This window comes from Bos indicus x Bos taurus, chromosome X, assembly GCF_003369695.1.
Source record: "Bos indicus x Bos taurus breed Angus x Brahman F1 hybrid chromosome X, Bos_hybrid_MaternalHap_v2.0, whole genome shotgun sequence".
Taxonomy (NCBI): Eukaryota; Metazoa; Chordata; class Mammalia; order Artiodactyla; family Bovidae; genus Bos; species Bos indicus x Bos taurus.
The window spans coordinates 115552093-115564606 of NC_040105.1; the positions used below are offsets into that span (position 1 = coordinate 115552093).

The following is a 12514-nucleotide window of genomic DNA, read 5'->3' on the forward strand; positions in this document are numbered from 1 at the left end:
AAGTTGTAGTACATATACACAATGGAATATTACTCAGCTATAAATAGAACACATTTGAGTCAGTTCTAATGAGGCGGATGAACTTAGAGCCTATTATACAGAATGCAGTCAGTCAGAAAGAGAAAGACAAATACTGTATACATGTGTGCTAAGTCACTTCAGTCGTGTCCGACTCTGTGATCCCATGGACTGTAGCTCACCAAGATCTTCTGTCCATGGAATTTTCGAGACATGAATATTAGAGTAGGTTGCTATTTTCTTCTTCACAAATACTGTGTATCAACACACACACACATACACACACACATATATATATGGAATTTAGTAAGGTAGTAATGATGATCCTACATGCGGGGCAGCAAAGGAGACACAGATATAAAGAAGAGACTTTTGGACTCAGTGGGAAAAGGCGAGGGTGGGATAAATTTTGAGAGTATAGCATTGAAACATATACATTACCATATATAAAACAGATGACCAGTGCCAGTTCAATGCATGAAGCAGGGCACCCAAAGCCGGTGCTCTGAGACAAGCCAGAGGGATAGGGTGGGGGGGAAAGTGGGAGAGGGGTTCAGGATGGGGGGGACACAAGTATACCTATGGCCGATTCATGTTGAGGTATGGCAAAAACTGTCACAATATTGTAATGTAATTATCCTCCAATTAAAATAACTAATTTTTTAAAAATGCTTGGGATGCTTGCAGTGTTCCTCTGGATTCTATTCCAGTCCCCTTTTCCCCCCTTATTCCTTCTATTTAGAATCAATCATTCATTGTGATTTCAATTATCATCTATATATTGATGACTCTCAACTTTTATATGCAGCCAGATCTTTCTCCTGTGCTCCAGAACCTAGTCATATCTACTTGGATGGCCCACAGACACACCCGTGGCTGATTCATGTCAATGTATGGCAAAAACCACCACAATATTGTAAATTAGTCTCCAATTAAAATAAATAAATTTTTAAATAAGAGCTCATTCAAAATGACCCATCTTCCCCTGCCAAACCTGCCCTTCTCATTGGTCCAGCTCAGCACCACTATCTTTCCAGTTGGCCCATCACTGAGAAACCTGAAATTCATACTCTCCTTTCAGCATGCTAACTCTTGCCGCACATACATTAATCACCAAGTCCTATTGATGCTACACACTTAACAGCTCTCAAATCTACCTCTATCCACAAGTGCCACCACCCCAGCCCAGGACACACTTTCTCATCCACATTAATACAACAGCCTCATAACTGGTTCCCTTGACCCCAATATTGTTCACTGCCAATTATCCACACAATAGTCAGACTGACTTCTAAGGATTAGATCTAACCATACCATTCTTTTGCTTGAAATCCATCATTGTTTCCTTCTGTCCACAGGATAAAACCCAACCCTTTAATGTGGGTTATAAGTTCTTCTGATTTAATATCTAAGTCAAAGTTGCTGCCACCCTAAACTGTTTGCAGTGCTTCACATAGTCCATGAAATTTGGCCTTCATATCTGAAACATTCCTGCCACTACAGTGACTGCATGGCAAACCCTGTTCAGCCTTCTTATCTTTCATTTTATATCTCTTTCTAAAGTCTGGGCTAGTTCCCCTGCCATCTACTTCCATAAAACTTGGTACTCCTGTTACCACAGCCCTGTCATTACTTTATGTGGCTTCCTCCCCAGCTGGATGGTGAGCTCCACGAAGGAAAGGTTAAGTCTATCTTGCTCATGACTATGTCCCAAGTACATACCCTAGCAGGGGCTAAAGCAATGTTTGTTGAATGAATGAGCAACAAGCCCAGGTAAACTTGAGCCCTAGACATTTCAAAGAGGAAAGTAAATCATAAAAAAGCATCAGTTTCTTAAAAAGTCAATTTTACATATGTCACAGGATGTAACTGTTTCTTTAAAAAGTAAAAAAAAAAATATATATAGTAACAGTGTTCAGCTCTGGGTGGTGGATTATGGTTGATTTTTCCTTCTTTCTTCTACATAACCTTTTTACCAAGTTCTCTGTAATGAGTGTGTCTTACTTTCAGGGTGGAAAAAACGCTATAAATTATAAACTACAAAGAACACTAATATAAAATACTTTTACCTCTTTTCCTCAAAACAAAGTGTCATATAGAGTGAAATTTGATCACTTTTTTTTTTCATCACTTTGCTTGAAGGTGAATAACAGCGTGATATCTCTGCCTTATTTAACACCAACAGAAGTATATATGTTGATAACATAACCCAAGTTGCAAAAATCCATCACTGTCCAGGACCTGAAATGCAAGCAGTACTTTTCATATGCTTTTTTTTAATTCTATAGAAGCTACTTTTAATAAGAATTCGGATTATGGTTTGATGCACAAAACTAAACTACAACTTTATTTTATATTTGAAAATAAGCACAACAAAAGTTTTTATCCTTCTAAAACGTTCCAGCAGATTTAGATGACTGGGACAGTCTCCTCTTCTCTGAAAGGTACGCGTTCTTCTCACTGGGAAAATAATGCTACAGGAGAAAAAGTAAAGCAGAGTTAAAACAACTTCAGAACTAGTATACGTACATCATACTTTGTTATACAAGGAACTGACTGCAACAAAGTTCTCAAACTATATACTGAATGCTACAATTAGTTTATTTTCAGTTTGCCAATGTATCATCTTATTACAGTGAGGCATACAGACAAAATATTGATATACTACAACAAATATCATTACAATGACAATTTCTGAATAACAAAGGTAAATCTCATGCCCTGAAGAACTGCCCATAGAAATCAAGTTTTGTTAGTCTACTTATAATTTCATATGTATGTGCATATATATATGCATGTGTGTACTGCATTAAAGTTATACATGGTAATATATAGGTATGTGTAATAATATACATGTATTACTATTATCATATATACTTATGTATTACCTTATATAAATAATATATCAATTACATACACATATATAATATCTTGTATAAGGATTTTATTTTGTTTTTTCTGATATAAGTCACTTTTCTTATTCATATAGTCCAAATCTCTATTTTGCAGTTTAATCAACTGAGCAAAGGTAAAGGGACTTACCCAAGCTCCCATTGTAAATAACAGGAAAACTAGGACTAAAGCCAGAATCTCCTGACACTCAGTTTAATGGTCTAGTATTCCACTCTTGCCCTTACCCATAAGTGAGGCTAGAAATTAACACCTTACATTTGAGTAATGCGCTGCAATTTTCAAAGCATTTTCACATATGTTATATTGCTGCAGGTACACACACACACACACACACATACACACACAGTATCTCAGCTAATCAAGGACCTGAAAGGTTACTTGCCATTGGAAACACTAGTTAATGTCCTGAGTCCCCTGACTCGCAATCCAGTCCTCTACTCCTTGAAGGACACTCCTTTTCCCACAAATCATTTTATTCTCACTTGGTCCCTCACAATTAATTTGGGATGAGGGAATCCAGGCCAAGGCTCAGGGATCTGTAAGCCTACACAAGTGAAGTGAGGCCCAGGGAGTCCCTGGTGTTTCATTCTGAGATCCCCTCTCTGAACCTTTTCTAATACTACATTGTGTACCTTTGGGGAGCAGGAAGCTGAAACTAGGATTAGCTAGGATCTAGGACTGGAAGAGTTGACTCATTGGAAAAGACTCTGATGCTGGGAGGGATTGGGGGCAGGAGGAGAAGGGGACAACAGAGGATGAGATGGCTAGATGACATCACTGACTCGATGGACATGAGTCTTGGTGAACTCCGGGAGTTGGTGATGGACAGGGAGGCCTGGCGTGCTGTGATTAATGGGGTCGCAAAGAGTCGGACACAACTGAGTGACTGATCTGACGACTGGATATGTCATGTAGTCAACACAACATGGAGGACCATGGCCACTATTATACTTAGCAAGGGTGTCTATTATGGAGCTTCAGAATTAGGGCAGGCAGATTCTATTTCTTTGTTTCCCTGAAGGGCTGAACTACATATACCAAATAGTATGGTACCCAAACAACCTAGCACATTTCTTGTCCACCTTCTTTCCATCCAAATGGTAATAATGACATTATTTCAGAAGCTGATACTCCTGTGGTCCAAACATTTGCAGGATAAAAAAATAAGCATCAACTGAACCAAGATGAGGATAACAATCAAATATCAAATACTTCAACTTTAAATCCTTGTCATTACCTGTAGTCTCCTGGTCCTTTTCATCACCATATCCTTCCTCATCCACTGCTGTTTCCAACATTTCAGTATCCCTCTTTGGTTTCTTTCTGTGTTTCTTCAAACGCTTTAAAGTTCTGTTGAATCTTCTTCGTAAAAGACCAGCCCATCTACTGTAATATTAAAAGTTCAAAGTGAAACTTTATTTCTCAAGACTGATAAAATAATAAATAAAGGAAAAGGTTATTTGGTAACATAACCCTTTACTGTGAGGAGACATCCCACGTCCAAGGGCAGAGAAGCCACAGTAAGACAGAAGGAGGGGCAAAATTGGGACCCAGAGACCCCAAAGAGACTGAGACAGAAATGTGTTGAGTGTCTACTGAGGAGGTACGGGTCAGCAGTGGACTGCTGCAGCAACAGGGGCTCTGGGTGCAGTAGACCTGGGTATGGCATAAGCACTCTAGGAAGAAGTCGCCATTAACCCAATCATAGAGCCGCCAGAACTTACACAGGACTGGGGAAACAGACTCTTGGAGGGCACAAATAGAACCTTGTATGCACCAGGACCTAGGAGCAAGGAGCAGTGACCCCACAAGAGACTGACCCAGACTTGCCTGTGAGTGTCCAGGACTCTCTGGCAGAGGTGTGGGTGGGCGGTGGCCTGCTGCAGTGGTGGGGGCACTGAGTGTAGCAGTGTCTGAATGGGACCTTTAGAAGGAGGTCGCCATTAACTTCATTACCTCCACCATAGTTTGGCCTCAGGTCAAATAATAGGGAGGGAACATAACACTACTCATCAACAGAAAATTGGATTAAAGATTTATTGAACATGGCCCTGCCCATCAGAACAAGATCCAATTTTCCCCTCAGTCAGTCTCTCCCATCATGAAGCTTCCAGAAGCCTCTTATCCTTCTCCATTAGAGGGAAGACAGAATGAAAACCACAATCACAGAAAACTAACAAATCTAAGCACATGGACCACAGCCTTGTCTAACTCAGTGAAACTATGAGCATTGCTGTGTAGGGCCACCCAAGACAGACAGGTCATGGTGGAGATTTCTGACAAAATGCAGTCCACTGGAGAAGGGAAAGGCAAACCACTTCAGTAATGTTGCCTTAAGAACCCCATGAACAGTATGAAAAGGCAAAAAGATAGGACACTGAAAGATGAACTCCCCAGGTCGGTAGGTGCCTAATATGCTACTGGAGATCAGTGGAGAAATAATCCCAGAAACAATGAAGAGATAGAGCCAAAGCAAAAACAACACCCAGTTGTGAATATGACTGGTGATAGAAGCAAGGTCTGATGCTGTAAAGAGCAATACTGCATAGGAACCTGGAATATTAGGTCCATGGATCAAGGCAAATTGGAACTGGTCAAACAGGAAATGGCAAGAATGAACGTTGACATTTTAGGAATCGGCAAACTAAAATGGACTGGAATGGGAGAATTTGACTCAGATGACCATTATATCTACTACTGTGGGCAAGAATCCCTTAGGAGAAATGGAGTAGCCATCATAGTCAACAGAAGAGTCCAAAATGCAGTACTCGGATGCAATCTCAAAAATGACAAAATGATCTCTGTTCGTTTCCAAGGCAAACCATTAAGTATCACAGTAATCCAAGTCTATGACCTGACCAGTAATGCTGAAGAAGCTAAACGATTCTATGAAGACCTACAAGACCTTTTAGAATCAACACCCCAAAATGATGTCATTTTCATTATAAGGGACTGGAATGCAAACGTAGGAAGTTAAGAGACACCTGGAGTAACAGGCAAATTTGGCCTTGGAGTACAGAATGAAGCAGGGCTAAGGCTGATAAGAGTTTGGCCAAGAGAACACACTGGTCATAGCAAATACCCTCTTCCAAAACCACAAGAGAAAACTTTACATGTGGACATCACCAGACGGCCAACACCAAAATGAGATTGATTATATTCTTTGTAGACAAAGATGGAGAAACTCTATACAGTCCACAAAAACAAGACCAGGAGCTGACTGTGGCTTAGATCGTGAACTTGTTATTGCCAAATTCAGACTTAAACTGAATAAAGTCAGGAAAATCACTAGACCATTAAGCTATGACCTAAATAAATCCCTTACGATTATACAGTGGAAGTGGGAAATAATACTTAAGGGACTAGATCTGACAGACAGAGTGCCTGATGAACTATGGACGGAGGTTTGTGACACTGTATAGGGGACAGGGATCAAGACCATCCACAAGAAAAAAAAATGCGAAAAAGCAAAATGGCTCTTTGAGGAGGCCTTACAAATCACTGTAAAAAGAAGAGAAGGGAAAAACAAAGGAGAAAAGGAAATATATACCCATTTGAATGCAGAGTTCCAAAGAAGAGCAAGGAGATATAAGAAAGCCTTCCACAGCAATCTGTGTAAAGAAATAGAGGAAAACAATAGAATGGGAAAGACTAGAGATCTCTTCAAGGAAATCAGAGATACCAACGGAACATTTCATACAAAGATGGGCTCGATAAAGGACAGAAATGGTATGGACCTAACAGAAGCAGAACATATTAAGAAGAGGTGGCAAGAATACACAGAAGAACTGTACAAAAAAGATCTTCATGACCCAGATAATCATGATGGTGTGATCACTCACCTAGAGCCAGACATCCTGGAATGTGAAGTCAAGTGGGCCTTAGGAAGCATAACTATGAACAAAGCTAGTGGAGGTGATGGAATTCCAGTTGAGCTATTTCAAATCCTAAAAGATGTTGCTGTGAAAGTGCTGCACCCAATATGCCAGCACATTTGAAAAACTCAGCAGTGACCACAGGACTGGAAAAGGTCAGTTTTCATTCCAATCCCAAAGAAAGGCAATGTCAAAGAATGCTCAAACTACTGCACAATTGCACTCATCTCACATGCTAGTCAAGTAATGGTCAAAATTCTCCAAGCCAGGCTTCAACATGTGAACTGTCAACTTCCAGATGTTCAAGCTGGATTTAAAAAAGGCAGAGGAACCAGAGATCAAACTGCCAACATCCGTTGGATCACTGAAAAAGCAAGAGAGTTCCAGAAAAACATTTACTTCTGCTTTATTGACTATGCCAAAGCCTTTGACTGTGTGGATCACGATAAACTGTGGAAAATTCTGAAAAGAGATGGGACTACGAGCCACCTGCCCTGCCTCTTGAGAAATCTGTATGTAGAACTGAACATGAAATAGCAGACTGGTTCCAAATCGGGAAAGGAGTACATCAAGGCTGTATATTGTCACCCTGCTTATTTAACTTATATGCCAGAGTAAATCATGAGAAACGCTAGGCTGGATGAAGCACAAGCTGGAATCAAGATTGCCGGGAGAAATATCAATAACATCAGATACACAGATGACACCACTCATATGGCAGAAAGTGAAGAAGAACTAAAGAGCCTCTTGATGAAGGAGAAAAAGGAGAGTGAAAAAGTTGGCTTAAAGCTCAAAATTCAGAAAACTAAGATCATGGCATCTGGTCCCATCACTTCATAGCAAATAGATGGGGAAACAGTGGAGACAGTGACAGACTTTATTTTGGGGGGCTCCCAAATCACTGCAGATGGTGACTGCAACCATGAAAATAAAAGACGCTTGCTCCTTGGAAGAAAAGTTATGACCAATCTAGACAGCATATTAAAGAGCTGAGACATTACTTTGCCAACAAAGGTCTGTCTAGTTATGGTTTTTCCAGTAGTCATGTATGGATGTGAGAGTTGGATTATATAGAAAGCTGAAGAATTGATGTTTTTGAACTGGTGTTGGAGAAGACTCTTGAGAGTCCCTTGGACAGCAAGGAGATCCAACAAGTCCATCCTAAAGGAAATGAGTCCTGAGTGTTCATTGGAAGGACTGATGTTGAAGCTGAAACTCCAATACTTTGGCCACCTGATGCTAAGAACTGACTCATTTGAAAAGACCCTGATGCTGGGAAGGTTTGAAGGTGGGAAGAGAAGGGGACGACAAAGGATGAGATGGTGGGATGGCATCACCGACTCAATGGACATGAGTTTGAGTAAACTCTGGGAGTTGGTGATGGACAGAGAGGCCTGGCGTGCTGCAATCCATGGGGTCACAAAGAGTCGGACATGACTGAGTGACTGACCTGAACCGCACCTTTTTTATGGAGTGTGACTTTCTATCTTGGATACTTTTATATATTTTTATTAGACTATGTGCCCCTTGAAAGCACACACCATGATCTGATTCACCTTTTTGCCCTTCGTAACACCCAACAGAAGGCCTGGAATCAGTATCATCTTGAATGAATTTTAAGTTCTTTTTTTTCTCACTGACAGAATGAATTTTAAGTTCCTTTTTTTTTTCTCACTGACAAACTGTTTATTGAATTTTGAAGCAGTATGGGGTGTCTCTTATTGTATCTTAGAATCTCAGGATTCAGAGAGGTGGTAAAGTGGCATTGGTGAATTTGGGACTCTGGTCTCGAAGAAGTACCTGCCACTCTACCCCTGATTCCTCAATGGCTGCCAGGTGGATAACCCCTCCACTGGAACCATCCTGCTCCATGTCCAAAGTGAAAGCACTGGCAGTAAACTGCAGGCATTCTTCCTTGGTCATGCCTTCCCAGTAGGTAGCATTGACACAGCCAAAGAAATAGGAGCTCCTGGAGCCCCCAGTGGCAAAGGACTGTTGTACTATCATACTCCCCATAGGCACTGAGTACACCTGCCCCCTTCTTGGGGGTTCCAGCCAGCAGTGATGATTTCTGCCATCAGGTCTTCTTGGTATCAATAACACATTTCCTTAAAGAGGCTGGCTGCCGTGTATACCAGCAGAGGCTCATTCAGCTCAATGCTGTGGAAACCAAGCTGATTAAGTGACTCCATCAGCTACTGCCTGGGTATATCAGCTGCTGAGCCTGAGTGGCAGCAGAAAATACAGTCATGAATAGGGGTCAGAAAACACAGTCACAAATAGGGGTCAGCTTGTCAGTCACTCGATTGGTGATGTACAACCCAGTGGTTGATCTGGAGTCGGTTCCTAGAACCACGCCCTCAGCAAATTGCATGGCCATGACAGTGGTCCCTGTGGAAACTTCCCTGTTTTCCCAGTCGGAGGCAATGGCCTCAGGCCCCCAGGATGGTGCCAGCCCGGCTCCCCAGCAGCCACTAAGGTGGTCACCATCTTCCTCTTCCAGTATTGCCCAAATTTTAAGTTATTGAATGATATAATGAGATGAAATAATGCTGTTTTAGGGAGATAAGCCTGGCTGGATGTAACAGGGTGAATTAGAAGGAGAGTAGATGAGGAATTCATGTATACATCCAAATTAGCTTGGCAAGCATCCTTACTCACTCCCTCCATGTGAAAGGCACAGCCATACTCTTCAATTGAAGTACCAGGAAAGTTCTCCAGGACCTAACTCTTAGCCATCTTCTAAACTCCACTTGCAGCCCCATTCCAGTTATTGTCTCTCTTGTATAAATTCTTTGGATTGGATGCATCATCTCAATGTTCTCCTCAGTTTCCAATTCTGCATTTGCATTTGAATGCCAGCTAGCCTCCTGTTACAGACTGAATGTTTGTGTCCCTAAAATTCATGTTGAAGCCCTAGCTGCCAGTATGGTTGGATTTGAAGACAGTACCTCTAGGGAATACTTAAGGCTCAATCAGGTCATAAAGGTGGGGTGCTGATCAGTAAAATTAATTTCAGTATAAAAATAATAAATTTTTGTTTTACTAAAAATCAGAATGCCTGCTCATCTTACTCTCACACACATCATAGAAAGGCCATGTGAGCACACAAAGAGAAGGTGGCCATCTGCAAGCCAGGAGAGCCCTCACCAGAAACCAAATCAGCTGGCATCTTGATCACTGACTTCTAGCCTACAGAACCATGAGAAAATAAATGCCTATTGTTTAAGCCAACTGTGGTATTTTGCTACAGCAGCACTGGAAGACTAATACATTTTGCCCTTCTTTTGCACCTCAGGAAACCACTTGCTCATTAGGACAGCAGGTGACAAGAGGACTACACCTGGACTAAGCTGTGACTATAAAATATGAGAAGAGGTGAATCCCCAATTCACCCCAAAGGAAACCAAAAAAAAAAAAATGACAGGGAGTCTGAAAGAATAGAATTACATATTAAAGATAAAGGAAATAGTCACAGATGATTCCAAGGATTCTAGCATGAGAGACTAAAGAAATCACTGAGAGAAATGAACAGGTGTCAAGGGGATATGATTTGGGAGAAAAAGAAGTCTAGTTTTGCACACATTGCATTAAATGCAGTTAAAAATACAAAATAGGTGGAGGTGATTTCAGGATGTATGAGTCATTTATCCAGAGAAACCAAGAACACTATGTTCAGAAAGGACTTCAGAAATTAACTCAATTTTCTACTCTAATATTATGAGAAAATCAACATCAAAAGAAGTTAAGCTCACTATAAAACTGGTAGTAAAGGCAGAACTAGAACAAAGATCTTTTAAAATACTCTTTCTGCTACATACTTGTAATATTTTCTGATAGATGAGAATAAGGCTTTGGGAGACAACCACAGTTGGGAAAACAAAGAAAACCAAACTGAGGTGGATAAGAATGGGAAGGGGAACAATGAAATCCAAGGAAGGAAACTTTCAAAAAGGGAGCAGTCAACAGTGTACTTATGTGATAAAAATGTCAAGTCAGATGGAAATTCAGAAAAGGTCACTGAATTTTGCAATGAGGTTATTAGTTACTTGGCAACAAATTCTTCCTTTTAATAGTACCTAATATCCCAGAATTTTAATATCCCAGAATTTTCTAAAATGCTGCCCTTGGAGTCCTTGCAATAGGAACACCTTGGACATATAATCCACATATAATGAGGTTCTCTTATTATTTCAGTAACTAAATTACCTTGAATGGGGTCCAATAAGAACTGGTGTTATGTGAATTTCAAGTCTATAGTGACTCATGTTCAAGAAGGGTTCCAGTTGCTCACATTCTCATCTGATCGTATTTTATCAAAGTTCTTAGAGCCCAGCAATACTTTTATAGACTCTATTTTCTTTCTTTGAATTCATATGTCTATAATCCTAGGAACTTCAAACCTTTCAGCAGTTGGCTAATTACTGCATAAACCTTTTCAAAATAACATTACTAATTATATTGTACAGTATAATGAGACAAACAAACATGGGGTTTTGAAAATGTAAATGCTCATTTTTAAAATTCAATGGGTCATGATTTTTAGGCAATTTTTGGCATATTTATTCCCAATTCTTTACCTCCCATTCTATGAAAGTAAGTGGTAATAAGACTGTCTACATAATGAAAACCACATTATAATACAGAGAATCACTCAGCAGGATTTGTCTAAATGTAGAAATTTTCAGTAGCAGCCATCTGGCAAGCAGCAACATTGAAAGAGTATGGGGGATGTGCTATTTACATCATCTGTGTATCAGATGATCTAGAATCTTAAAAAACACGGTTTTATTAGTTGAAAGAAACATAGTCTTGTCATTTTCACACTGAGTTCTGAATTTTCTTAATTTGAGGTTACAAATTCAATCTGATAGGAAGAAAAAGAACATGAAAATACATTTCATCTGATTTGAACAGGCACTGCATTACAGTGTTTGAATCTTTCCCCTTGCCAAAGCTATGTATACACTCAAGTATCATATCCCTATATAATACACAGATGTTTAACTGGCATATAAATACAGATTAAACTTTATATAAAAACAGGTAAATATTAGAAGCTAAATTCGCACTTTAAACTACTGTTCTTGGCACTCTACAACTGTAACAGGAATAATTCAGCCACTCTCCTCTCTCACTCTAGAGCCCCCACCTGCTTTCTTTTGTCCCAATCCACCTGATATTTTTGCTTTTCATCTCTATGTAAGTCTTAAGTCTACCAGTGACACTTAAACCTAATGAGGTTTCTGATCCCTATTAATGAGAATAAAAATAGATTTTACATAACCTTGAGGACATAATGAATTTCAAAATGCATCTTATATACGTTAATAAGGATATCAATAGCAAATTCTTAGAAAGCTTTTCACTAATATTCTCTGCTCCCTATTGTATATGTGAACCAGTTCAAACTAGCTTCTCTGTTTACATTTGAACTCAAGTAGAAGTAAACTACACACACAAAATAAGTAAACTACAGATTCAGTTATAGATTATAAAAGGGACAAAGTTCAGCCACTCTTGCTAAGAAATGACAGGCATTTAAGGGGTCTATATTATTAAGGAGACTACATCTCAATGTAATGAATTCTGTGGGAGAGCCCCCTTCCCACCTAACCCAAATGTTGTTCTCCCTTCAGAAATTTAGCTCAAATATCATCTCCATCATGGAGCCCACCTGCTCTCTACCATTCAACCTGATTCCCAAT

The 12514-nt window shown here is 39.9% G+C and overlaps 1 protein-coding gene and 1 pseudogene across 1 annotated transcript in view; both read right to left on the bottom strand.

Moving 5' to 3' along the window:
• Nucleotides 1-2337: 2337 nt before the first annotated feature.
• Nucleotides 2338-12514, bottom strand: part of FMR1NB (FMR1 neighbor) — a 40036-nt gene continuing 29859 nt past the window's right edge. The window contains exons 5-6 of the mRNA XM_027534945.1: nucleotides 4169-4317; nucleotides 2338-2492 (exon numbers count right to left, since the gene is read on the bottom strand). Coding sequence (XP_027390746.1) covers nucleotides 2476-2492; nucleotides 4169-4317 — 166 coding nt within the window. The 3' untranslated portion in view covers nucleotides 2338-2475. The remainder of the gene's footprint in view (nucleotides 2493-4168; nucleotides 4318-12514) is intronic.
• LOC113887748 lies at nucleotides 8550-9296 on the bottom strand (annotated as a pseudogene).